This window comes from Mus musculus, chromosome 7 (assembly GCF_000001635.26).
Source record: "Mus musculus strain C57BL/6J chromosome 7, GRCm38.p6 C57BL/6J".
Classification (NCBI taxonomy): Eukaryota; Metazoa; Chordata; class Mammalia; order Rodentia; family Muridae; genus Mus; species Mus musculus.
This window is the reverse complement of record NC_000073.6, coordinates 4,002,269-4,029,941: the sequence shown is the minus strand read 5'-3', so window position 1 is coordinate 4,029,941 and position 27,673 is coordinate 4,002,269. Positions and strand designations below refer to the sequence as shown.

At 41.7% G+C, this 27,673-nt stretch overlaps 1 protein-coding gene across 15 annotated transcripts in view; it reads left to right on the top strand.

Moving 5' to 3' along the window:
• Lair1 (leukocyte-associated Ig-like receptor 1) overlaps positions 1 to 22,869 on the top strand; it is a 66,495-nt gene extending 43,626 nt beyond the window's left edge. For 3 of the 15 annotated variants that reach the window (XM_006540176.4, XM_006540175.4, XM_017322357.2), the window contains 6 exons: positions 906 to 1,235; positions 19,096 to 19,212; positions 19,310 to 19,352; positions 19,439 to 19,476; positions 19,642 to 19,691; positions 20,108 to 22,860. In XM_006540176.4, coding sequence (XP_006540239.1) covers positions 906 to 1,235; positions 19,096 to 19,212; positions 19,310 to 19,352; positions 19,439 to 19,476; positions 19,642 to 19,691; positions 20,108 to 20,251 — 722 coding nt within the window. In that variant the 3' untranslated portion in view covers positions 20,252 to 22,860. Of the gene's footprint in view, positions 1 to 905; positions 1,236 to 2,831; positions 2,938 to 19,095; positions 19,213 to 19,309; positions 19,353 to 19,438; positions 19,477 to 19,641; positions 19,692 to 20,107 lie in introns of those variants that run through there. The other 12 variants (NM_001302676.1, NM_178611.6, NM_001302683.1 and 9 more) reach the window with 8 other exon arrangements.
• Positions 22,870 to 27,673: the final 4,804 nt, after the last annotated feature.

The following is a 27,673-nucleotide window of genomic DNA, read 5'->3' as shown; positions in this document are numbered from 1 at the left end:
CTTGTCTCTTGGATCTCAGTGGAAGTATTCCTTCTTTGTCATCCAAGGGAGTGCATCTCTGATCTCACCTGTCTCTTGAGAGTTATATGCTCATCTCCTTACATTAGTTGCAGCCTTGCTGCCATTATATTGGACAATTCTTTTCTCAACATCAATTTTCCCTCCCATACTTTCCCTTCAAATGGAAGAAATTGTGTTCTTATATAAGTCAAACCACGGAATCATAGAAAGCATCTCTAGAAGATATTAAACATGGTAAAAGAATGAGTCAAGGGAGGAGAGCAGACTAGAGAATGTTGGTCTAAAGGCACATAATATCATTTGCTCATAAATAATGACAGGAGGCATATTGTGCAGTAGCAACTATACATTTGTAAGCTTGGAAACTGATAAGGGCAGGGGCGGTAAATATTCACAAAAAGGTAAATTCACATGCTTTAAATTTGTCTCTTGATATATGTATGTATATGTATATATGTGTATATACATATATGATTTTATGGGGGTGCTCCTACATCTAGGTAGTTTGAAGCAGGTAGGATTTTTAGCTCCAATAACAGAATGGAAAGAAGGTGGAGATAAAGGTAGAGAACACAGAGGTCCCTGAAGTAAGCGGGGGGGGGGGGGGGGAGCAGTGGGCTCTGCAGCAGACATGTCAAGACTGTTGTTCTGAGATTGCCTTGGATCAATCTTTACCAGACTCAACATGTGGTCAATAAGGTCCTTATTGCCATATGATGGGTATTAATGTGCACAGAAAGTGGAGATATTATAATGCTGGAGTTTGATCGTGTCTAGAGAACTCTAAATTTGGTAAGAAAATGGATTGGTGCACCTAAATTGGTTTTCTGTTATGGCACTGTCCTCACTGTGTATATTAAGATTCCTGCTCTCCTCTCTTCTAGGTTCTCTGCCTGATATTACCATCTTCCCTAATTCAAGTCTTATGATCTCCCAAGGGACTTTTGTAACTGTTGTGTGCTCATACTCTGATAAACACGACTTGTATAACATGGTCCGCCTGGAGAAGGACGGCAGCACCTTTATGGAAAAGAGCACTGAGCCTTATAAAACAGAGGATGAATTTGAGATTGGGCCAGTGAATGAAACCATTACTGGACATTATAGCTGTATCTATTCGAAGGGGATTACCTGGTCCGAACGTAGTAAGACGCTGGAGCTAAAGGTGATCAAAGAAAATGTCATCCAGACTCCTGCCCCAGGTCCAACCTCAGGTTTGTTCTTACAACCCTGGATTCTACCCATAGTTGTGATTCCTTGCCTCCATCGCCTTTGTTATTTCTTAACCCCAAGGTTCCTTTCCCCAACCCCACTCATCACATGTCCCCCTTAATCTAACACTTCAGATTCTCTGGAACTTTACTCTTACTAGACACCATGAATGGCTTGGATACAGCTACAGTCTGAGGGGTAGAGTACAGAGCTGTCGCTTCTTACTGGGTAGCAACTGAGCCTCAGCAGTGGTAGGGGCAGTCTGCTCTCAAGGTGATTTACGTCTTTTTACTGGTTACAGTAAACTCTCCTGTCCTTCTACCAAGTCAGAGCCCGTCGTGGCTGCAGGAAATAATCTCCTGTAGGGAGGTGTCATCTCACTAGACAGGTAATGTGGTTCAAGGATGGCTTGTGGGCAGGCCTGGGTCGTTGTTCTGGGGGTGCTTTGGTACGAAATGGTCAGGCTCCAGAATGTCCCGGAGTCAGGTCCAGGGAGAAGCTTTAGTCTACTTCCCATTGTCTTCCAGGTCTTCCCAGGAGTTGCTTAGTACTGATTCTGTGAGGCCATGCAGAGCAAATGAGGAAAGAACAGAGGAAGGGTCACCTCACCCCCACTCCCCCCCCCCCCCAGCAGGAGGTATTGAGGAGGGACTCTGTCGGGTTTCTTGTTTTCCATGCCCTGCCCTTTCAGGTGTTTCTCATAATTTGTGACTGAGTGATTGGCAGTTCACTCATTTTGGATGAATACTTAGGATGGAGAAGAGGTCTACATAGCTGCTCTCATAAGCTCTCAATCCTTCACCCTGCCTCTTTGATGGTGTAGTAGTTTGTTAGAGCTTATATGCTGGGTTGATGTCACAACCAGCCTTTTGCTTAACTTTGGAACGAGGCATCAGGATGTCATTAATACTATTTTTTGTTGTTATTTTGTTTCATTATTTTGTTTTTAAGACCGGGTTTCTCTATGTAATGCTGGCTGACCTTAACTTGCCACATAGACCAGGCTAACCTTGAACTTACAGAGATCCTCCTGCTCATGCCTTCTGAGTTCTGGGATTAAAGGAGTATGCCAGCATGCCCATGCCCAGAGATCCTACTTTTTTTTTTTTTTTAAGGAGGAACATCAATATGAACTAACCAGTACCCCTAGAACTCCTTGGAACTGTAACATCAATCAAAGAAAACACATGGTGAAACTTGTGGCTCTAGCTATATATGTAGCAGAGGATGGCCTATTTGGTTATCAATGAGAGGAGAGGCCCTTGGTTCTGTGAAATCTGTATGCTCCAGTATAGGGGAATGCCAGGAATGGGAATGGGTATGTTGGGGAGCAGGGGGAGGGGAGAGGGGATAGGGAATTTTCAGAGGGGAAACTAGGAAAGGGGATAACATTTGAAATGTAAATAAAGAAAATATCTAATTAAAAAAAAGATTTATTCTGTTTACACTGTCTGTGTGCATGCCAGAAGAGGGCACCAGATCTAATTATATATGGTTGTGAGCCTCCATGTGGTTGCTGGGCTTCTGGAAAAGTAGTCAGTGCTCTCAACCTCTGAGACATCTCTCCAGCCTCCTTCTATATTAAATATGAAGAAAATTAACTTTTGGTCAAAGACACCAAGTTCTGAAGACTCTGGGAAGAAGCAGAAGCAGTCTTCACAGCGACAGCCAGACCACTGCACAGCTGTATGCTACCCCCTTGTGGTATGTGTCTCATTGTACACATTGTGTGAGCAAGATCATTAGGGCTCAACCTGAGCCAGTTTCGTCTCTGTGACAAAGAAGAGAACTTTCTCAGTGTCTGTGCAGACACAATGGGAAGAATCCCTGAGATGAAAGGGGCATGAGAAGGGTGTGGCCTGTGAACAGTCAATCTGCGGTGCTGTGTGATGTGAATAAGCTTTTCTCACTCCTCCTGTCCCAGGCTGTTGGGCTGTATTACTCCCTAGGTGTTGCTGCACTTTGGCCACAACTCTCTCAGGAGGAGATGTAGTCCTGAGTCTTCTATGCTCATTCTGATCTAGGCCATGATAGTGTAAAGCTAAGATCCTAGCTCAGGCAGGTTGATGGTGGTCAGAAACACACGGTGTGGGGAAAGTAGAGGGGACCAAGATAATGAATGCTGTTTCGTTCAGAGCCTATTGTGTGCCATTTTGGTGGGACATGCCATGATGTGTTTCCCAGCTGAACAGATCTGGGTCACCATCCTATCTTTGAATTTATTAATAAATATCCTCTCATTTGAAATGCATTAGTCTGAAAGTGAGTTGAAGCAGACACTTTTGGAGAGGGAAGAGAAATGCTCCCGCCCTTCTGAGCATTAATGGAGAGATGGGGCAAACCAAAGAAACACATTAAAATTTCAGATCTAAAACTAAATTTATATTAAATTATATAAATTTATATGACTTATATAAACACATAAGCAATATTATTGGTGTAACAGTATAATGTATCTTTTTAAATTACATGTTATAATTTATTTTTTAATTGGTTATTTTATTTATTTATATTTCAAATGTTGTCCCCTTTCCCAGTTCCCCCTCCGCAAATCCCCCATCCCATTCTCCCTCCCCTTTGACTCTAAGAGAGTGCTCACCCACCCACCCACCCACTCTTGCCTCACCCCTCTATAATCCCCTTACATTATGGCAACAAGCCTCCACAGGACCAAGGGCCTACCTCCCACGGAGGCAGATAAGGCAATACTCTGCTACATATGTAGCTGGAGTCATGAACCCGTCCATGTATACTCTTTGGTTGGTAGTTTAATCCCTGGATACTCTTGGGGGTCTGGTTAGCTGATATTGTTCTTCCTATGGGGTTGTAATCCCCTTCAGCTCCTTTAGTCCTTCTCCTCACTCTTCCCTTGGGGTCTCCAGGCTCTGTCTGATGATTGGCTGTGAGTATCTGCATGTGTCTTAGTCAGATGCTGGCAAAAACTCTGAGTCATCCTAGGGTCTTGTCTGGGAGCACTTCTTGGCATCAGCAATAGTGTCTGGGCTTGGTGTCTGCAGGTGGGATGGACTCAAAGGTGGAGCAGTCACTGGATGGACTTTCCTTCATATTTTGTCCCTGCATTTCCTTTACCCAAAACAATTCTGGGTTAAAAATTTTGAAATGAGTACATGGTCCTATTCCTCAACTGGGGGCCATGCCTATCTACTGGAGTTAGTTTCTTCAGATTCTATTTCCTCCTTGTTGGGTATTTCAGCTAATGCCATTCCTGTTGGGTCCTGGGAACCTTTCACTTTCCTGGCATCTGGGATTTTTTAGTGGTCCCCCCTCCTTCTTCCCTACCCTGCACTGCAATGTATTTCTATTCATTCACTTGAGCCTCTGGACTTCTCTCTTGTCTCTTCCTATACCTGATCCTGCCCCCTTTTCCCTTCCCATCTTCTCTCCCTCTCAGGTCTCTTCCTTCTTCTTCTTCCTGTGGTTATTTGTTCCCCCTTCTAAGTAGGATTGAAGCATACACACTTTGGTCTTTATTCTTGTAAAACTTGATATGATTTGTGAGTTGTATTGTGAGTATTCTGACATTTTGGGCTAATATCCACTTATCAGTGAGTGTCCATGTGTGTCCTTTTGAGTCTGGGTTAGTTCACTCAAGATGATATCTTCTACTTCTATCCATTTTCCTGCAAAATTCATGAAGTCATCATTTTTTAATAGCTGTGTAGTACACCATTGTATAAACATACTGCATTCTCTGTATCCATTCTTCTGTTGAGGGACATCTGAGTTGTTTCCAGCTTCTGACTAGTATAAAAAAGGTTGCTATGAACATAATGGAGCATGTGTCCTTGTTATATGTTGGAGCATCTTTTGGGTATATGCCCAGTAGTAGTATACCTGGGTCTTCAGATCAAATTATTTCCAATTTTCTGAGGAACTGCCAGATTGATTTCCAAAGTGCTTGTACAAGTTTGCAATCTCACCAGCAACGGATTAGTGTTCCTCTTTCTCCACATCCTCGCCAGTATCTGCTGTCACCTGAATTTTTGATCTTAGCCATTCTGACTGATGTGAGGCAGAATCTCAGAGTCTTTTTGATTTGCATTTCCCTGATGACTAAGGATGTTGAACATTTCTTTATGTGCTTCTCAGCCATTCAAGTTTTCTCAATTGAGAATTCTCTGATTAGCTCTGTTCCCCAGTTTTGTTTTTTTTTTATCCTTCTTTTTTTTTTTTTTTCATATTCTCTAGGTTTTTTTTTTTCCATTTTTTATTAGGTATTTAACTCATTTACATTTCCAATGCTATACCAAAAGTCCCCCATATCCACCCACCCCCACTCCCCTGCCCACCCACTCCCCCTTTTTGGCCCTGGTATTCCCCTGTACTGGGGCATATAAAGTTTGCAAGTCCAATGGGCCTCTCTTTCCAGTGATGGCCGACTAGGCCATCTTTTGATACATATGCAGCTAGAGTCAAGAGCTCCGGGGTACTGGTTAGCTCATAATGTTGTTCCACCTATAGGGTTGCAGATCCCTTTAGCTCCTTGGCTACTTTCTCTAGCTCCTCCATTGGGAGCCCTATGATCCATCCATTAGCTGACTGTGAGCATCCACTTCTGTGTTTGCTGGGCCCCGGCATAGTCTCACAAGAGACAGCTACATCTGCGTCCTTTCAATAAAATCTTGCTAGTGTATGCAATGGTGTCAGCGTTTGGATGCTGATTATGGGGTGGATCCCTGGCTATGGCAGTCTCTACATGGTCCATCCTTTCATCTCAGCTCCAAACTCCGTCTCTGTAACTCCTTCCATGGGTGTTTTGTTCCCAAATCTAAGGAGGGGCATAGTGTCCACACTTCAGTCTTCATTCTCCTTGAGTTTCATGTGTTTAGCAAATTATATCTTATATCTTGGGTATCCTAGGTTTGGGGCTAATATCCACTTATCAGTGAATACATATTGTGTGAGTTTCTTTGTGAATGTGTTACCTCACTCAGGATGATGCCCTCCAGGTCCATCCATTTGGCTAGGAATTTCATAAATTCATTCTTTTTAATAGCTGAGTAGTACTCCATTGTGTAGATGTACCACATTTTCTGTATCCATTCCTCTGTTGAGGGGCATCTAGGTTCTTTCCAGCTTCTGGCTATTATAAATAAGGCTGCTATGAACATAGTGGAGCATGTGTCCTTCTTACCTGTTGGGGCATCTTCTGGATATATGCCCAGGAGAGGTATTGCTGGATCCTCCGGTAGTACTATGTCCAGTTTTCTGAGGAACCGCCAGACTGATTTCCAGAGTGGTTGTACAAGCCTGCACTCCCACCAACAATGGAGGAGTGTTCCTCGTTCTCCACATCCTCGCCAGCATCTGCTGTCACCTGAATTTTTGATCTTAGCCATTCTGACTGGTGTGAGGTGGAATCTCAGGGTTGTTTTGATTTGCATTTCCCTGATGATTAAGGATGTTGAACATTTTTTCAAGTGCTTCTCTGCCATTCGGTATTCCTCAGGTGAGAATTCTTTGTTCAGTTCTGAGCCCCATTTTTTAATGGGGTTATTTGATTTTCTGAAGTCCACCTTCTTGAGTTCTTTATATATGTTGGATATTAGTCCCCTATCTGATTTAGGATAGGTAAAGATCCTTTCCCAATCTGTTGGTGGTCTTTTTGTCTTATTGACAGTGTCTTTTGCCTTGCAGAAACTTTGGAGTTTCATTAGGTCCCATTTGTCGATTCTCGATCTTACAGCACAAGCCATTGCTGTTCTGTTCAGGAATTTTTCCCCTGTGCCCATATCTTCAAGGCTTTTCCCCACTTTCTCCTCTATAAGTTTCAGTGTCTCTGGTTTTATGTGAAGTTCCTTGATCCACTTAGATTTGACCTTAGTACAAGGAGATAAGTATGGATCGATTCGCATTCTTCTACACGATAACAACCAGTTGTGCCAGCACCAATTGTTGAAAATGCTGTCTTTCTTCCACTGGATGGTTTTAGCTCCCTTGTCGAAGATCAAGTGACCATAGGTGTGTGGGTTCATTTCTGGATCTTCAATTCTATTCCATTGGTCTACTTGTCTGTCTCTATACCAGTACCATGCAGTTTTTATCACAATTGCTCTGTAGTAAAGCTTTAGGTCTGGCATGGTGATTCCGCCAGAAGTTCTTTTATCCTTGAGAAGACTTTTTGCTATCCTAGGTTTTTTGTTATTCCAGACAAATTTGCAAATTGCTCCTTCCAATTCGTTGAAGAATTGAGTTGGAATTTTGATGGGGATTGCATTGAATCTGTAGATTGCTTTTGGCAAGATAGCCATTTTTACAATGTTGATCCTGCCAATCCATGAGCATGGGAGATCTTTCCATCTTCTGAGATCTTCTTTAATTTCTTTCTTCAGAGATTTGAAGTTTTTATCATACAGATCTTTCACCTCCTTAGTTAGAGTCACGCCAAGATATTTTATATTATTTGTGACTATTGAGAAGGGTGTTGTTCCCCTAATTTCTTTCTCAGCCTGTTTATTCTTTGTATAGAGAAAGGCCATTGACTTGTTTGAGTTTATTTTATATCCAGCTACTTCACCGAAGCTGTTTATCAGGTTTAGGAGTTCTCTGGTAGAATTTTTAGGGTCACTTATATATACTATCATATCATCTGCAAAAAGTGATATTTTGACTTCCTCTTTTCCAATTTGTATCCCCTTGATCTCCTTTTGTTGTCGAATTGCTCTGGCTAATACTTCAAGTACTATGTTGAAAAGGTAGGGAGAAAGTGGGCAGCCTTGTCTAGTCCCTGATTTTAGTGGGATTGCTTCCAGCTTCTCTCCATTTACTTTGATGTTGGCTACTGGTTTGCTGTAGATTGCTTTTATCATGTTTAGGTATGGGCCTTGAATTCCTGATCTTTCCAAAACTTTTATCATGAATGGGTGTTGGATCTTGTCAAATGCTTTTTCTGCATCTAACGAGATGATCATGTGGTTTTTGTCTTTGAGTTTGTTTATATAATGGATTACATTGATGGATTTTCGTATATTAAACCATCCCTGCATCCCTGGAATAAAACCTACTTGGTCAGGATGGATGATTGCTTTAATGTGTTCTTGGATTCGGTTAGCGAGAATTTTATTGAGGATTTTTGCATCGATATTCATAAGAGAAATTGGTCTGAAGTTCTCTATCTTTGTTGGATCTTTCTGTGGTTTAGGTATCAGAGTAATAGTGGCTTCATAAAATGAGTTGGGTAGAGTACCTTCTACTTCTATTTTGTGAAATAGTTTGTGCAGAATTGGAATTAGATCTTCTTTGAAGGTCTGATAGAACTCTGCACTAAACCCATCTGGTCCTGGGCTTTTTTTGGTTGGGAGACTATTAATAACTGCTTCTATTTCTTTAGGTGATATGGGACTGTTTAGATGGTCAACTTGATCCTGATTCAACTTTGGTACCTGGTATCTGTCCAGAAATTTGTCCATTTCGTCCAGGTTTTCCAGTTTTGTTGAGTATAGCCTTTTGTAGAAGGATCTGATGGTGTTTTGGATTTCTTCAGGATCTGTTGTTATGTCTCCCTTTTCATTTCTGATTTTGTTAATTAGGATTTTGTCCCTGTGCCCTTTAGTGAGTCTAGCTAAGGGTTTATCTATCTTGTTGATTTTCTCAAAGAACCAACTCCTCGTTTGGTTAATTCTTTGAATAGTTCTTCTTGTTTCCACTTGGTTGATTTCACCCCTGAGTTTGATTATTTCCTGCCGTCTACTCCTCTTGGGTGAATTTGCTTCCTTTTTTTCTAGGGCTTTTAGATGTATTGTCAAGCTGCTAGTATGTGCTGTCTCCCGTTTCTTCTTGGAGGCACTCAGCGCTATGAGTTTCCCTCTTAGAAATGCTTTCATTGTGTCCCATAGGTTTGGGTACGTTGTGGCTTCATTTTCATTAAACTCTAAAAAGTCTTTAATTTCTTTCTTTATTCCTTCCTTGACCAAGGTATCATTGAGAAGAGTGTTATTCAGTTTCCACGTGAATGTTGGCTTTCCATTATTTATGTTGTTATTGAAGATCAGTCTTAGGCCATGGTGGTCTGATAGGATACATGGGACAATTTCAATATTTTTGTATCTATTGAGGCCTGTTTTGTGACCAATTATATGGTCAATTTTGGAGAAGGTCCCGTGAGGTGCTGAGAAGAAGGTATATCCTTTTGTTTTAGGATAAAATGTTCTGTAGATATCTGTCAGGTCCATTTGTTTCATAACTTCTGTTAGTTTCACTGTGTCCCTGTTTAGTTTCTGTTTCCACGATCTGTCCTTTGAAGAAAGTGGTGTGTTGAAGTCTCCCACTATTATTGTGTGAGGTGCAATGTATGCTTTGAGCTTTACTAAAGTGTCTCTAATGAATGTGGCTGCCCTTGCATTTGGTGCGTAGATATTCAGAATTGAGAGTTCCTCTTGGAGGATTTTACCTTTGATGAGTATGAAGTGACCCTCCTTGTCTTTTTTGATAACTTTGGGTTGGAAGTCGATTTTATCCGATATTAAAATGGCTACTCCAGCTTGTTTCTTCAGTCCATTTGCTTGGAAAATTGTTTTCCAGCCTTTCACTCTGAGGTAGTGTCTGTCTTTTTCCCTGAGATGGGTTTCCTGTAAGCAGCAGAATGTTGGGTCCTGTTTGTGTAGCCAGTCTGTTAGTCTATGTCTTTTTATTGGGGAATTGAGTCCATTGATATTAAGAGATATTAAGGAAAAGTAATTGTTGCTCCCTTTTATTTTTGTTGTTAGAGTTGGCATTCTGTTCTTGTGGCTGTCTTCTTTTTGGTTTGTTGAATGATTACTTTCTTGGTTGTTCTAGGGCGTGATTTCCGTCCTTGTATTGCTTCTTTTCTGTTATTATCCTTTGAAGGGCTGGATTCGTGGAAAGATATTGTGTGAACTTGGTTTTGTCGTGGAATACTTTGGTTTCTCCATCTATGGTAATTGAGAGTTTGGCCGGGTATAGTAGCCTGGGCTGGCATTTGTGTTCTCTTAGTGTCTGTATAACATCTGTCCAGGCTCTTCTGGCTTTCATAGTCTCTGGTGAAAAGTCTGGTGTAATTCTGATAGGCCTTCCTTTATATGTTACTTGACCTTTCTCCCTTACTGCTTTTAATATTCTATCTTTATTTAGTGCATTTGTTGTTCTGATTATTATGTGTCGGGAGGAATTTCTTTTCTGGTCCAGTCTATTTGGAGTTCTGTATGCTTCTTGTATGATCATGGGCATCTCTTTTTTTATGTTTGGGAAGTTTTCTTCTATTATTTTGTTGAAGATATTAGCTGGCCCTTTAAGTTGAAAATCTTCATTCTCATCAATTCCTATTATCCGTAGGTTTGGTCTTCTCATTGTGTCCTGGATTACCTGGATGTTTTGAGTTAGGATCCTTTTGCATTTTGTATTTTCTTTGACTGTTGTGTCGATGTTCTCTATGGAATCTTCTGCACCTGAGATTCTCTCTTCCATTTCTTGTATTCTGTTGCTGATGCTCGCATCTATGGTTCCAGATCTCTTTCCTAGGGTTTCTATCTCCAGCGTTGCCTCACTTTGGGTTTTCTTTATTGTGTCTACTTCCCCTTTTAGTTCTAGTATGGTTTTGTTCATTTCCATCACCTGTTTGGCTGTGTTTTCCTGCTTTTCTTTAAGAGCCTGTAACTCTTTAGCAGTGCTCTCCTGTAAATCTTTAAGTGACTTATGAAAGTCCTTCTTGATGTCCTCTATCATCATCATGAGAAATGTTTTTAAATCTGGGTCTAGATTTTCGGTTGTGTTGGGGTGCCCAGGACTAGGTGGGGTGGGAGTGCTGCGTTCTGATGATGGTGAGTGGTCTTGATTTCTGTTAGTAGGATTCTTACGTTTGCCTTTTGCCATCTGGTAATCTCTGAAGCTAGCTGTTTTAGTTTTCACTGTTAAGAGCTTGTTCTTCAGGTGACTCTGTTAGCCTCTATGAGCAGACCTGGAGGGTAGCACTCTCCTTAGTTTCAGTGGGCAGAGTATTCTCTGCAGGCAAGCTCTCTTCTTGCAAGGCAGGTACCCAGATATCTGGTGTTCGAACCAGACTCCTGGCAGAAGTTGTGTTCCACTCACTAGAGGTCTTAGGATCACGTGTGGAATCCTGTGTGGGCCCTTGCGGGTGTCAGGCGACTCAGCTGGCAAGGTAGCCGGGGCTCGAGTGGAGTGGAAGGGGTTTGTGCCCCAGATCAAGCCCGGGTAGCCTGCTTCCCTATGTACCGCAGTCTCAAGTTCCACGCGATTGGATTGGGGTAGGCGCTGTGTTCCACTCACCAGAGGTCTTAGGGTCCCGTGGGGAGTCCCGTGTGGGCCCTTGCGGGTGTTGGGCAAGACTCTGCTGTCAAGGTAGCCCGGGGCTCGAGTCTCGAGTCGAGCGGAAGGGACTTGTGCCCCAGATCAGGCCCAGGTAGCCTGCTTCCCTATGTACCGCAGTCTCAAGTTCTGCGCGATTGGATTGGGGCAGGCACTGTGGTCCACTCACCAGAGGTCTTAGGGTCCCGTGGGGAGTCCCGTGTGGACCCTTGCGGGTGTTGGGCAAGACTCTGCTGGCAAGGTAGCCCGGGGCTCGAGTCTCGAGTCGAGCGGAAGGGACTTGTGCCCCAGATCAGGCCCGGGTAGCCTGCTTCCCTATGTACCGCAGTCTCAAGTTCCGCGCGATTGGATTGGGGCAGGCACTGTGATCCACTCACCAGAGGTCTTAGGGTCCCGTGGGGAGTCCCGTGTGGACCCTTGCGGGTGTTGGGCAAGACTCTGCTGGCAAGGTAGCCCGGGGCTCGAGTCTCGAGTCGAGTGGAAGGGCTGTTCCCCAGTTTTAAATAGGGTTATTTAGTTCTTTGGATCTTCCTTCTTGAGTTCTTTGTATATATTGGATATTAGCCCTCTATCGGATGTAGGATTGGTAGAGATCTTTTCCCAATCTGTGGGTTGCTGTTTTGTCCTATTGACAGTGTCCTTTGCCTTACACAAGCTTTGCGATTTTATGAGGCTCCATTTGCCGATTCTTGATCTTAGAGCATAAACCCTAAGTTCTGTTCAGGAACTTTTCCTCTGTGCCCATGTATTTGAAGCTTTCCCCCACTTTACCTTTTATCTTTGTATCTGGTTTTATGTGGAGGTTCTTGATCCACTTATATTTAAGCTTTTTACAAGGAGATAAGAATGGATCAATTTATATTCTACATGCAGACCTCCAGTTGAACTAGCACCATTTGTTGAAAGTGCTTTCTTTTTTCTACTAGATGGTTTTGGCTTCTTTGTCAAAAATGGTGTGACCATTAGATGTGGGGGCTTATTTCTGGGTCTTCAATTCTGTTTTATTGATCTACGTGTCTATCTCTGTACAAATACCATGCAGGGGTTTTGGTTTGGTTTGGTTTTGCTCTGTAGTACAGCTTGAGGTCAGGGATGATGATTCCCCCAGAAATTCTTTTATTGTTGAGAATGGTTTTTGCTATCCTGGATTTTTTTTTTTTTTTGTTATTCCAGATGAAATTGAGAATTGCCCTTTCTATTTCTGCATAGAATTGAGTTGGAATTTTGATGGGGATTGTATTGAATCTGTAGATGGCTTTTGGTAAGATAGCCATTTTTACTATGGTAATCTTATAGATCCATGAGAATGGGAGATCTTTCTATCTTCTGAGATCTTCTTCAATTTCTTTCTTCAGAGACTTGAAGTTCTTGTCATACAGATCTTTCACTTGTTTGGTTAGAGTTAAGCAAGATATTTTATATTATTTGTCACAATTGCAAAGTATGTCTCCCTAATTTCTTTCTCAGACTTTTTACCCTTTGAGTAGAGGAAGGCTACTGATTTGTTTGAGGTTGTTTATCAGCTGTAGGATTTCTCTGGTGGGATTTTTGGGATTGCTTATGTATACTATCATATTATCTTCAAATAGTGATATCTTGGTTTCTTCCTTTTGAATTTGTATCACTTTGACCTCCTGTTGTTTCCTAATTGCTCTAGTTAGAACTTCAAGTACTATATTGAATAAATGGGAAGAGAGAGGACAGCCTTGTCTTGTTTCTGATTTTAGTGGGATTGCTTCAAGTTTCTCTGCATTTAATTTGATGTTGGTTATTGGTTTTCTGAATATTGCTTTATTATGTTTAGGTATGTGCCTTGTATTACTGATCTTTCCAATACTTTTAAATGAAGGGGTGTTGAATTTTGTCAAAGGCTTTTTCAGCATCTAATGAAATGATCATGTGGTTTTCTTCCTCTTAGTTTGTTTATATAATGGATTACATTGACGGATTTCTATATATTGAACTACCCTTGGATCCCTGGGATGAAGCCTACTTGATCATGGTGAATGATTATTTTGATGTAGTCTTAGATTCAGTCTTCAAGAATTTTATCGAGTATTTTGCATTGATTTTTATAAGGGAAATTGGTCAGAAGTTCTCTTTCTTTGTTGGGTTTTTGTGTGGTTTGGGTATCAGAGTAACTGTGCTCCTTCTGTTTCTTTTTTTTTTTTTTCTAACTTTTTTTTAAAGATTTATTTTCTTATTTTATATATGTGAGTACACTGTAGTTGTTTTCAGACACACTAGAAGAGGGTGTCAGATCCCATTACAGATGATTGTGAGCCACCATGTGGCTGCTGGGAATTGAACTCAGGACCTCTGGAAGAGCAGTCAGTGCTCTTAACCATTGAGCCATCTCTCCAGCCCCTTTCCTTCTGTTTCTATTTTGTGGAATAATTTGAGAAGTATTGGTATTAGGTCTTTTTTGAAGGTCTGGTAGAATTCTGCACTAAATCCTACTCCTCTTGGATGTATTTCATTTCTGAAGGTACTCATCACGATGTGTTTTCTTAGTACTGCTTTCATTGTGCTCCATTATGTTTGGGTATGCTGAGCCTTCATTTTCATTAAATTCTAGAAAGACCTTAATTTCTTTCTTTTTTCCCCCCTGACCAAGTTATCATTCAGTAGAACATTGTTCATGTGTATGTGGACGTTCTGTTGTTTTCGTTGTTGTTGAAGACCAGCCTTAGGCCATGGTGGTCTAATAGGATGCATGGGATTATTTCACTCTTCTTGTATTGGTTGATGCTTGTTTTGTGACTGATTATGTGGTCAATTTTGGAGAAGGTACCATGAGGTGCTGAGAAGAAGGTATACTCTTTTGTTTTATGGTGAAATGTTCTGTAGATATGCGCTAAGTGCATTTGGTTCATAACCTCTCTTAAATTCACTTGTTTAGTTGTTTCAATGACCTGTCCATTAAGGAGAGTGGGGTGTTGAAGTCTCCCACTCTTATTGTGTGGGGTTCAATGTGTGTTTTTAGCTTTAGTAAGGTTTCTTTTATGAATGTGGGTACTCTTGAATTTGGGGCATAGATATTAAGAATTGAGACATTCTCTTGGTAGATTTTTTCCTTGCATAAATATGAACTGTCTTTCCTTATCTTTTTTGGTAACTTTTAGTTGAAAATTTATTTTATTTGATATTAAAATGGCTACTCCAGCTTGGTTTTTGGGACCATTTCCTTGGAAAATTTTTCCAGCCTTTTACTCTGAGATAGTGTCTTTGTCACTAGTGTATGTGTGATTCCTGTATGCAGCAAAATGCTGGGTCCTGTTTACATATCCAGCCTGTTATATCTTTTTATTAGGGAATTGAGTTCATTGATACTGAGTGATATTAAGGACCAATGATTGTTGCTTTCTGTTATTTTGTTGTTAGAGGTAGAATTATGTTTGTGTGTTTCTCTTCTTTTGGGTTTATTGTGAGTAGGTTAATTTCTTCTTTTTTCTTGGGTATAGTTTCCTTCATATTTTCCTTCTATTATAAGAGTATAATAGAAGAGCTGGTTTACTGGATTGTTTAAATTTGTTTTTGTTATTGAATATCTTGTTTTCTCCATCTATGATAATTGAATGTTTTGTTGGGTATAGTAGCCTGGGCTGGCATTTTGTCCCCTTACATTCTGTATGACAACTTCCCAAGAGCTTCTGGGCCTTTAGAGTCTCTGTTGAGAAGTCTGTTGTAATTCTGATTGGTCTGCCTTTATATGTTTCTTGACCCTTTCCCCTTATTGCTTTTAATATTCTTTCTTAGTTCTGTCCATTTGGTATTTTGATTATTATATGTCAGAATGAATTTCTTTTCTGGACCAATCTATTTGGTGTTCTGTAGGCTTCTTGCAAGTTTATGGGCATCTCTTTCTTTATGCTAGGAATTTTATTCTTCTAGAATTTTGTTGAAGATATTTACTGGCCCTTTGAGTTGGGAATCTTCACTCTCTTCTATACCTATTATTCTTAGGTTGGGTCTTTTCATTGCATTCTGAATTTCCTGGATGTTTTGGGTTAGGAGCTTTTTGCACTTTTGTATTTTCTTTGACTGCTTTTTCAAATTTTTTTATGGCATCTTCTACAATGAGATTCTCTCTTCTATCTCTGGTATACTGTTGGTGATGCTTGTGTCTGTAACACTTATCACTTTCATAGGTTTTCCATCTCCAGACTCATCTCTGTTTATGATTTTTTATTGTTTTTATTTCCATTTTTATATCCTGGATCATTTTATTCAGTTCCTTCATCCTTTTTATTGTGTTGTCCTGTATTTCTTTAAGGAATTTATGTGATTCCTCTTTAAGGGCTTCTACCTATTTAACTGTGTCCTCCTATATTTCTTTAACAGATTTATTTATGTCCTCCTTAAGGTATTCTATCATCCTCATGAGATAGGATTTTAGAGCTGAATCTTGGTTTTCTGGTGTTTTAGGCTATCCAGGGCTTATTGTAGTGGGAAAGCTGGCTTCTGATGGTGCCAAATGGCATGGTTTTTTTTGCGTATGTTCTTGCACTTGCCTTTCACCATCTGATTATCTCAGGTGTTAACTGGCCTTGCTGTCTCTGACTGGAGCCTGTCCCTCCTATGAGCCTAGTTATGTTGGGCCTCCTTGGGTCAGGCTATCTATGAGTGTGAGAGAGTGTCTGGAGTACCTCATCTGTGAGCCTGGCTGTGATATTTCCCTTGGGAATCAAGCTGACTCTGCGTGTGGGCAGGGTTGGGGATGCTGGAGCACAAGATCTGCTTCCAGGCACAGTTGAGGTCCAGAAGAAAGATGTGTCTCCAGAAGGGTGAGAGGTCTTGGGTCCCAGTTAGGCCAGGTATTGGGGTAGAGGGGGAACTCACCTGTGAGCCTGGTAGTATCAGAACTCCTGGGGGTCAAGCTTTCTCTGGGTGTGGGTAGTTTGTGTGTGGGGGGGTGGCTGGAGTGCATGATGGGCTCCCAGGCACAGTTGCAGATTGGAAAGAAGCATAATGTATCTTATACATAAGTATAATGCGTGTAACCGGGCGTGGTAGCACACACCTTTAATCCCAGCACTCCGGAGGCAGAGGCAGAGGCAAAGGCAGAGGCAGAGGCAGGCAGATTTCTGAGTTTGAGACCAGCCTGGTCTACAAAGTGAATTCCAGGACAACCAGGGATATACAGAGAAACCCGGTCTCCAAAAAAACAAAACAAAAAAAACAAAACAAAACAAAAAAAAACTAAAAAAGAAAGTATAATGCGTGTTATTCCATTTTGAATATGCTATTTAATATTTGCACTATGCAACTTAACATAGTATTTATTACTATTACCCACATGTAGGTAAACACCATTTATTATGATAGCTTTATGTAATTTATTTCCTTGAAAGATAACATTCAGTAGTAAATGACATGTTATTTATATATTAATTTATGTGATAGAAGTTAGCTGTAATGTGCTATTTTCTTTCTCGTCCCAAGTTCCCAGAATAACAACTCAGACTCAAATATATATTTACAAATACTGAGGCCATATAGCTAGGCTCATTCCCTCACTAGCTAATGATGTAGAATAACCCATTTGTACTAATCTAAATTCTGCCACATGGCTGGTTACCATGTATCTGTCCTCCTTACATCTTCCCTGATGACTCTGAGCCTGTCTCTATCTCAGAATTCTTTCTGCCTCCTTGGTTCCCCACCTTCTATTCTACCTTTTCTTATATGCTATCATTTTTTGAAAAAGATTTATTTATTGTATGTATATGAGTACATTGTAGCTGTCTTTGACACACTAGAAGAAGACATTGAATCTGCTACAGATGGTTGTGAGCCACCATGTGGTTGCTTGGAAGTGAACTCAGGACCTCTGGAAAAGCAGTCAGTGCTCTTACCTGCTGAGACATCTCTCTAACTTGGCCATAGGTTTTTAATTGATAGGTGATGCATTCATACAATACCTAAGATATTCTCGCTACTGTTGGAATATAATTTTATTTTATATTTTCTTATTATGTTTTTTATTTGCCTAGATATGTGTGTTATGTACATAGGTATGTTTGTGCGTTCACTGTGTTGGCATGCATGTGGGTGCAGGTGAATATATATGCATATATGTCTGTGTAAGTCCACGACTGATGCTAAGCTTATTATTTAAGTGTTCTCCACCACATTGAGGTATAATCTCTGACTGACCTCAAAATTTACTCTTTCAGCTAGTCTGTCTAGCCAGTTTGCGCAGGGGATTTTCAGTCTTTCTCTCCTTGCACTGAGATTATAGGTAGGCAGTTATAGCGAGTTAACTTTTTCTGTGAACTCTGGGAATTCAACTCTGATTCTCACTCTTGCATACCAAATGTTTTACTCATTGAGCCATATCAATAGCACATTGGCTGTGTTTATTTATATCACATGGGAATGTACAGCCATGAGGTAATTAATGCTGCCTTGTTCTGGAGCTTGTGTCCATAGGCAACGTGGTCATGTGACATCTGTGTTCTGAGAAATGCATCATTGGTAGCCATTGTATCATTGTGTGAAAAAGATGGTATTTATAGCAGCTTAGAAGACAGGGTCTTTTGCACACCTGGCCATATAGTATATAGTAAGCAACTTTTAGACTGTAGTCCTGCAGAAATGTTGCACCAAATGCTACAGGCAACCAAGATTCCATGGCAGGTACAATGCCACTAGGACATAGAAAGTTCTTACCTCACTTATAATCTTACCACAGATCTATGGTTAATCGTAATATCATTGCACTTCATGGGTGACTCCATTTGCATATGTAATATATAATTATAAATATATCCTGAGCATGCATATGCCATGTCTAATTTAAGTTGTGATATGATATGTGGAAAGGACAGAATAGCATGTATGGTCTTGAGTTGGACACGGGCGAGGGGTTAAGGGAACAGCCTCTACAGAGAAATTGTCTGATTTTCATTAAAGGACTTTGACGATTCTGCCTCAGGAACAAGTGAGGGGAGTGGGTACCATCCATGAAGAGGGAGCAGGTGGACTCTATCTTGTATGGTCACCTCTATAGTGTAACAGTGAGTAGAGAAGGGTGTATTTAAGGAAGAGGATGAGATGGGCACTAGATGCTGTCTTTAGGGCTTCAGGCAACAAGACAACATTGGAACTGAGTTCATTTCTATCAGGGGATACCCCGAGGAACATACAAGATGGAAATGAGAGCCCAAAGTGGGTTTGCTGAGGGAGTCCTGATTCTTTTCTTATTGGTTTTCAGTCTCTGCAAAGCTCTACAGTGTGTAGTGGGCAATGCTATTCTACTTGATGTCAATCATGAAGTTAATGCTCTTAGCTGTGGGAACTCAAATGGATGTCATTAGCCACATCTGACTTCTTAGTCCTTAAAACAGCTCTGCCAGTGGCGTGGGCTCCAGAGCACAAATCAGGCCAACACTTATGACCAGTGACACAAGGAAACTAATTACATGTTTCAAGACCACTATACACTTAAAATTTTACATAGTCACGTGCTCATGAATACCACCCAGCATATGTGTGCTATTCAGTGGGTACTCAATAAATGTATGCTGATGATAACCTGGTTCCCATCTTTCCTAGATACATCTTGGCTAAAGACATACAGCATTTACATTTTTACTGTGGTCTCTGTGATTTTCCTCCTTTGTCTTTCCGCCCTTCTGTTCTGCTTCCTCAGGCACCGTCAGAAAAAGCAGGGTAGGTATCTGTGGTGAGAACTGGCTTTCAGGGGTTGTTGGGTGTTCTGGGAACAAGAAATCCCTCCTAAATGTGAACTGATTCTGACTATTCTCAGGACTCCCAAACAACAAAAGACAGCAGCAGAGGCCAGAAGAGAGGTGAGACACTTGGAATAACTCCCATTGCATTGTCCAGTCCTTTGCCTCCAACCAGCCTCTAATGTTCATCTATTCTTTCTGCTCAGGCTAAATCTAGCTACTAATGGCCTGGAGATGACTCCAGGTAAGGAATCTGAGAAACAGTGAAGGGGTTATCCAGTATATTGGGAACCAATTTGGATGAAAATCATCTAGAAACATTCTAGAGGGTGGTGATGTGATATAAAGTGGTAATAATTGTCTTCTAGTATCCACCAAATAGCATTATCCTTTGGTATCTTTTCTATAGACATAGTTGCAGATGACAGGCTTCCTGAGGACAGATGGACAGAAACCTGGGTAGGTATTTGTATTCAGCATCTACAAAACTACTCCCCAATTTAGCAGCTTAGTAACATGTCTTCAGTCTCTTGGATAAGGAATCCAGGGGCAGAAGAATTTAAAAAGTATTGACTGCAGCTGCTGTCATCTCAGGCTTAGTGGATAGAGGATTCTTGTCCTGAGTGGCATATTCTGATGACTACAGGCAGCAGGGCTCTCCATAGCATCTGACTTTCCCCAGAGAGAGCATCCAAAACAAGAGAGGGCAGAAGCTACTTCTGCCATGTCTCTGGGGCATGTAGTCCAATCCCAACACCATTGGGAGAGAACTACAGTATAACATGACTATGACTCATAGAGCAGGTTAGCTTCTCATTCTACAGCTCCTCCCCTCTCCTCAGCAGTCTTAACTCTCCTGGGCCCTTCTTTCCCAGACCCCAGTTGCAGGAGACCTTCAAGAGGTGACGTATATCCAGCTGGACCATCACTCCCTCACACAGAGGGCAGTCGGAGCTGTGACCTCACAGAGCACAGATATGGCTGAGTCCAGCACATATGCAGCCATCATCAGACACTGAGCCTGGGCACACCTGGAGACACACATGGAAAAGCCTGAAGAATCCACTAGGGCCTTCTTTTGGGATCAGCCTGGTGTGGAAAGCTAGGTCCCTGTTCCCCATCCAGATGATGAATTGTATATGTGTTAGTATCATCACTTAGGAAGACTATATTGCAATAACTTTCAGAGCCCTAGTTACACTTACCTAGCTATTTCCAGAGACACAGTTATAGCTCTTTTAGCTGTTTCTTCAGACCCATCCACGTCCCATATTATTTAATGAATAGCACTGTAATTGTCCAGCTGCCTTTACATCCCCAGTTGTGTAATGAGCCCAGTGAACCCTAAAGGCTTCCTTGGATCTCCCTGCTGACTCTGACTGGGATGTACTCATGCAGCTGAAGGCTGAGTCCCTTCTCAGTGCCAGGCCTTATGGAGTGCATCATGGGTATTTTTGAAGATGGAGCATCTACAGTCCATGTGGGTCTTGGAATACAGACTGTAAGGACTCAAACTCTGTTTTCATTGTTATCCAAAGATGAGTGGAGAAATGAAGGCTACAAAAGGGTGCATATAATTCCCTTTTCTTTAAAATATATGTTTAATTGACCAAGATTGTGCATACTCAAGTGTGAACTATCAGAACTCGGTTTGACATTGTGTATGTAGCCATTATCACAAATACTCAACACAACTGCCACTGGATGACTTGAACATATTCACTGATGATTGAACTTTGGGTTGGTGTTTCTTGATGGTATGTGTTGATCAGGATTGGAAGAAAAAGGAGCACTGAAAGGGAAAGGCAGGCTGAGGGTGGGTAGAGGGAGGTGTTCTATCTGTGTACACCTATACTCAGTGATACACTGGGAGATACACAGATATGAATACGCACACAAACATATGTACACAAGTATATTAGTGCACATGGAGTGGAAGAACACTGAATCACTGTGAGATTATATTTGTCAATATCTCTGCTCCATACCCCTTACCTGGAGTCAGATTCAGTGATCCCATACCCATGCACATATAGTCAGCACTAGTTAGACTCAGAGACAGATCAGCAACAACAACAGTGGTAACAGTAATAACTTCAAACAGGACATACCAGGACATGGTGGCACACACCTTTAATCCTGCTACTTAGGAGACAGAGGCAGATGGTTTTTGTGAGTTCTAGACCAGCCTTGTGTATGTATCATGTTCCAGGCCAGCCAGGGCTGCACAGTGAGACCCTGTTTCAAAAAATAGCTGAAACTACCCCAAAAGACATGAAGTCCAGCATGAGACAAATCCTACAACGGTAGGACCCAAAGGGAGTTTGGTAGAGGTATTGGAGAGGGTCATTTCCAAACATTGATTTTTCACTTTTGTGAAAATTTCAGAAATAAATTTAAAATATTAGTTAAAAAAGAAAAATACTCATATGAACTTACAAAAATTGAAGCAGCAAGCACAGGCTCTGCACAGGTTTGCACCAGGTTCTGTATATATATTGTGACTTCCAGTTTAGTTACTTATGGAACTCTTGAGTGTGTGAACAAATGGATCTCTGATTCTCTGTCTTCTTGTGGGCTCCTTTTCCTTCTGCTGGTTTGCCTTATCTGACTTTGATGTGGTGTTTTTTGTTGTAACTTATTATAAGAAGATAAAAGAAAAGAAAAATACCCAGAGGACCACTAGGGGGAATGAGAGTGTCTCATTTTGATGGTCAAAATAAACATGGCTGCAGAAAAAACAAAAACAGAAACAAAAAACAACAACAAAAAAACCCAACCAACCATCACCAAAAACAAAGATCCCCCAACTCCCAAACCTGATTGTTAAAACAATGCTTTCCTAAAAAATGCCCAGTAAGAAATCCTCTCACAAGGAGAAAATTGGATGGTGTCACTCTGGTAGGATACAGAGAGGCAGACTTACTGACATATACACATGAAGACATAACCAGCATGGGAGAGATAGCTTGATGATTAAGAGCACTGGCTACTCTTGTAGAAGCCCTAGGATCAATTATCAGCACCCACCTTGTGGTGCACAATCACCTCTAACTCCAGCTCTAGAGGATTTGACACATTTTTTTTTAAGAAACCATTTTATTTCTATGTCCTTTAGTAGTATTTAGGTTTCCCATATATCTCTTGCATATCTAGTCTCAGGTTCATGGTCCTGTGTACAGTGTCAGGCATGGGTACCAGTTCTTTGAGTGCCAATTACATATTGGTTGGTTAGTTCTAGAAGCTTTGTATCACTATTGTACTAGTCCTTCTTGTAGGCAGGTACATTGTAGATTCAAAGGTTTGTAATCAGGTTGGTTTTTACCTTTCTTCTTTTGTAGTGTGCACTGTACCTCATAGTACTCTGAACACTTGTCCGTATGGGTGAAGGCTACAGGTCATCTCTTGCTCAACTTCTCCATGTTCAATGAATTTTGAAGGTGTGGTGTTCTGAACTAATACACTGTAGTCAATTTGTAAAGAGCAACTAATAGCTTTGGAAAGAGACTTGGTGGTTTGGGGGTTCCCATGGCCAACACATCAAATAGATGTAACCCATTTCCAGAATGGGAGGCAGAAAACTATATATGTAATAAATAAATAAATCTTTAAAGAAGGAGGAGGAGAAGGAAAGGTGATCCTCAGCTGTGGCATCTTCTTCTGGTCTGCCGTCACCTTCTCTAGTTCTTTCATTCCTCTTTTGGATCACCCTTCTATTGAAAGGCCCAGGTAGCTGAAGATGGGGACATCAGTGTGCAACAATAGCTGAAGACAGAGGTTGGTGAAAATATCCATAGTTTAGCTTCTACTTGGCAGCTTTGAATAGCTTAGTCTTGTCACTTTCTCTCCCCTTAGTGAGGAGATGAAGCAGCTGAGAAAGTTGTGTATGGCCTTTACCCCCAAACAGGAGGTTCAGGAAACTGGGAGGACCTATCACTGGAATCCATATGGAGACAGTTGGCTCTGTTTGAATGAGGCTGTTCCAGGTTTATACTGATCATCTTCCTGGATGATCCAGCCTCAAGCCCACCTCTGAGAACCTGACGTCCTTGAACTTCGTGCAGGTCCAGGAACCCCTGAGCCAACTCCAGCTGTTTCCGGGGACCCTAGATTGCACTCCTCACCCCTGGAGCAGGGTACAATGGCTTCCAATACCCTGATGCCTGCCTGGAGCTGGCATGGGGAAAGCACAGTCAAAACTCCTGAGTCCTGCCTCCACCAGCAGCCTGAGCCCTGGTGCAATGCGGGCCATCACTTAACCTACAAACCATAAATATATCAAGACAGTTATAGATGATTTCGGTAGCAACACATCACTTATCTACTTTGATTGCACATATTCAGCTATGACAAGTGAACAATACATATAGGTTTAATCTAGCTTGTAATCTAGCTTGTAACCTTGCTTCAGCCAATTGCAAAAGACATCAGTACATGAAACTAAGAATTTCTGTAACTTACTTGTGGAGGTCCAAATGTTGTTTGGATTTCAGTACCTCCATTCCTGTGATATAGCCCTGTGAGCTCCCTCTTCCTGGTTGAAGAGTCTATCCTTCTACCACAGGGCAGACAGAGCAAGCTGAGCCACTGGACCATGTCCCCATCATATTCCATATACATCAAGGTCTTGCAGAGAGTATGCGAATGAAGAGAGATCAGAGAAACAGAGAGGAAGGGAGACACAAGCCTAAGATCCCATTCACTGTATAGCCCAGGAGTGCCAAATTTCTACGGGGAGGGGCCATTCATACCCACAAGCATCTACCAGCCTAATGTCCTGAGCCAACCCTGAGGACATCTGAGTGTGTGTAGCTCTCTAGTGTGTCATTGAAAGTTGGAGAAAAGTGGATTTAAATGGGGTCATCTGGAGGTTGTTTGATTCTTTTCAGCTTTCTATTACAGAGGAGAATACTCTCATTGGGAAAGGATCCTGATTAGAAAGTTTGCAAGTTTCATGTCACACTTGTTCTCTGACTTTTGACCCCCAGCTGAAGGAACCTGGGCAGTGTATATTTTTCTCACTAGCATTTCTCTTTCAGGATTCTGACTGGGCTGGATCACTCACATGAAGGATGGAGAGTCATATCTACGTGATTCTAACCCCTCCCCATCAATGGCCATAGTAGATAGTAGTTGCATGTATTTGAAGCCTTCTTAAAAAACCCACTTTAAGCCACATGACTATCACACAATAGTCTCCTCCTCCAACATACTATAAATTTTGCAGGTTTCTCATCTACACATACCTGATCTTTCACCCTTGTCTTTGGTGCTGTATCAGATAACAGAGTCTTCTTTGATTCCCTTTTATGTTCACCATCACTTATTAAAAACCAGAATCCAGGTAACTTAGCCATACATTTCTTGACCTCGCCCATCTCTCTTGCTGGTCTCCTTCCTACAAAGTCTGAAACCTCAACAGGGATTCTGTGATAGCAACAGTAGGTTCCCAGAGATGGAGGCTCCTTCTTTTCTCAGTCTTTGTTCTTACACACTCATATTAAACTCATATTTTAATTCACAATGCCACTGCAGCTCCAACCATCACATGTATCTGCATAGTAGACAGAGAGCAAAAATTTTTATGAGTTCTTGAAGGTATCCCTAGCAAGGCTCCATCTCTTTAGCACAGTGTAACTGTAAGCCTTACATGAACCGGGTACTCCTGAAAGGCAGGCTGGGGCTGAAAGAGACTAGATAGCGAGAAAAGAATGAGGCTAAGACAAATTTTTCTCTGATCAAGACCCCAAAGTTTACTAAGAGTCTGTGCTTATAAAGAGGGGAGGCCAATCCCCCGCCAATCCATTCTTGGTGTCTGGAGCCAGCCTGTAGGCGACATGCAGGATAGGATGTGTCTCTGGAATGTCTCAAGGTCTCTCAGCAGGTAGCAGAGTCTTGGAGAACAGTGGTAGTTGACATAATATAGCCATCATAATATAGCTACACTCCAGGTGATCTTATATTCAGTGGCAGCCTGCTTCAAAGCTGAGGGAGGCTACAATTCCTCCCTAAATATATACTAAAAATTAGCTGGACTGAGGCATAAAATTATTTTTATGCTCCATAGTCCTGCCTGGGAGTTATGGTGGCTGGCGGCCGTGCCTGGCTTGGGATATCTCTGATTTTCCCGAACTATTCTTATCTGTCAACTATTCTTATCTTATTCTTATGCAGCTTGTTTGTGTTTATTTTACACCAACATGGCTCTGTGGTGTATTATTAATAAACCACGGCCTCTTGGCATATACCTCTGTCTTCGATTGATATAGTTCTGAAATCTGGTTGCCCGACATTGACTGAATGGCCCTCATACCACACCTTATTCCCAAATCAGACCAAAGCCACAATATATACTCAATATGCTTCTTCATATCAATGAATTTCTGCCACCTGTACTTGCTAGAGGCGGGGCTGCATGCTTGCTGAAAACAGGCTGTAAGGCGTTGACTGATCTGCTTGAAAAAACAAAGTCAGTTGAAAAACAACAGGATAAAAGCTTCTTCCGGGAAGTCCAGGTACTCTATTCAGTTGCAAATTAGCAATGAACAAGCTTAGACTCTGACCTTTCAGTGTAGGAGAGGTGACTCTGAGAATCAACAGAAAGGCTGTAAATTCTCTGGAAATGGAGGCTGAGCTCCAAATAACTTTTTCAACTAAAAAGGATTTTTAGCCATCATCGAGGTTAGAATCATACTTACTAGAAGATTCAGGATCTGTGTCCACTTGACGAACCAGTCTTTCAGGCAGCCATTGAAAGGAAATAAAACTTGAAACCTGTGACTCATGTAATGTATGTCAAAAAGCCCAAAGAGTTGTTTGTGAGCTTTAAAACCTGGGGCTGAGAACATAGCAGAACAGGCCAAGACATGCCCAGGCAGGCCGTTACAAGATGGCGCTGACATCCGTTGCTCGTAGTAAAATGTGCGCAGGCGTCAGGGTATCGTTCCATTACCTGAGCCCTGCCTTTCTCGTGGCGTTAACTGACTGATAGTGGGCAGCCAATCCCAGTGGTGCACATCTCCAACCATTTTTTCGCAGCCTATAAAAGGGAAGGGTTTTCTGCTCTCTGGGTCTCCTCTCCTGAAGCTGATCATCTATCTCTCGAGATGTATTAAAGCTGTACTGCAGAAGGATCCGAGTGGCCTGCATGCGTTTTGCTGGCGAGACGGTAGAGTGGGTCAGCTAGAGAAATGTAATTTATCATGATCACATCTAGTCAAAGCAACAGGATCTGAAATTAAGGCCTCTCCTATTAGAGCTCTGTCGATGAAATCATTGCCTGCAGCAAAAGGTACAGGAAGACCAGAATGTGCTCGTATATGACCAATATAAAACAGATGTTTTTGGGCAAGAATGATATTTTGCAATTGTGAAAACAGAGATCCTTCTTGCATATTAAAGTTAAATGTACCACAAGTCTCCAATAAGGGAATCGATTGTGCAACATATAAACTATTAGTAAAAACATAAAGAGCATCATTTACAGGCTGAAAAACATTCAGTACTGCTGTCAACTATGCTAACTGAGCTGAGAGGCCAGGAGTCTCTATGACTACTTGTTGATTATTCATGAGATATCCAGCTCACCCTTTAGAGGAGCCGTCAGAAAAAAATCAAAAGAACATTATACAAAGGCTGTAAAGAAGTCACATTAGGGTTTCTGGATCCCTCATAGACTAGTCTGTGCAGATGAGAGTGTGGACTACAGAAGCTGCACAGATTCTGCAACAGACAGAAGTGACACAGCTGCTGGGGCAGACCCTGTTTTGGGCTACAGACATCCAGGCACCTTCCCCACCGGAGTAGGGGTGTCCACCCGCCTGGGAGGGCTTTGCCGGAGCACTTGGGGGAGCCATCTCTGGTCCTGGATCTCTGAGGGACTAGTCTGTGCAGGTGAGAGTGTAGACTACAGAAGCTACACAGCTTCTGGGACAGGTCCTGTTTTGGGCCTTCATGTTCACCAAGAGGCAGGTCCGAACACCAGATAATCTGTGCACCTTCCCTGCAAGAGGAGAGCTTGCCTGCGGAGAGTACTCTGAACACTGAAACTCAGGAGAGAGCTAGTCTCACAGGTCTGCTGGCAGAGGTTAACAGAATTATGGGAGGAGCAAGCTCCAAACAGAGACAACTATAACAACTAACTCCAGAGATTACCAGATGGCAAAAGGCAAATGTAAGAATCTTACTAACAGGAACCAAGACCACTCACCATCATCAGAACCCAGCACTCCCACCTGAGCCAGTCCTGGATACCCCAACACATCCAAAAAGCTAGACTCGGATTTAAAAGCATATCTCATAATGATGGTAGAGGACATCAAGATGGACTTTAATAAATCACTTAAAGATGTACAGGAGAAGCCTTGAAGATATGGGCACAGGGGGAAAATTCCTGAATAGAACAGCAATGGCTTGTGCTCTAAGAGCAAGAATAGACAAAT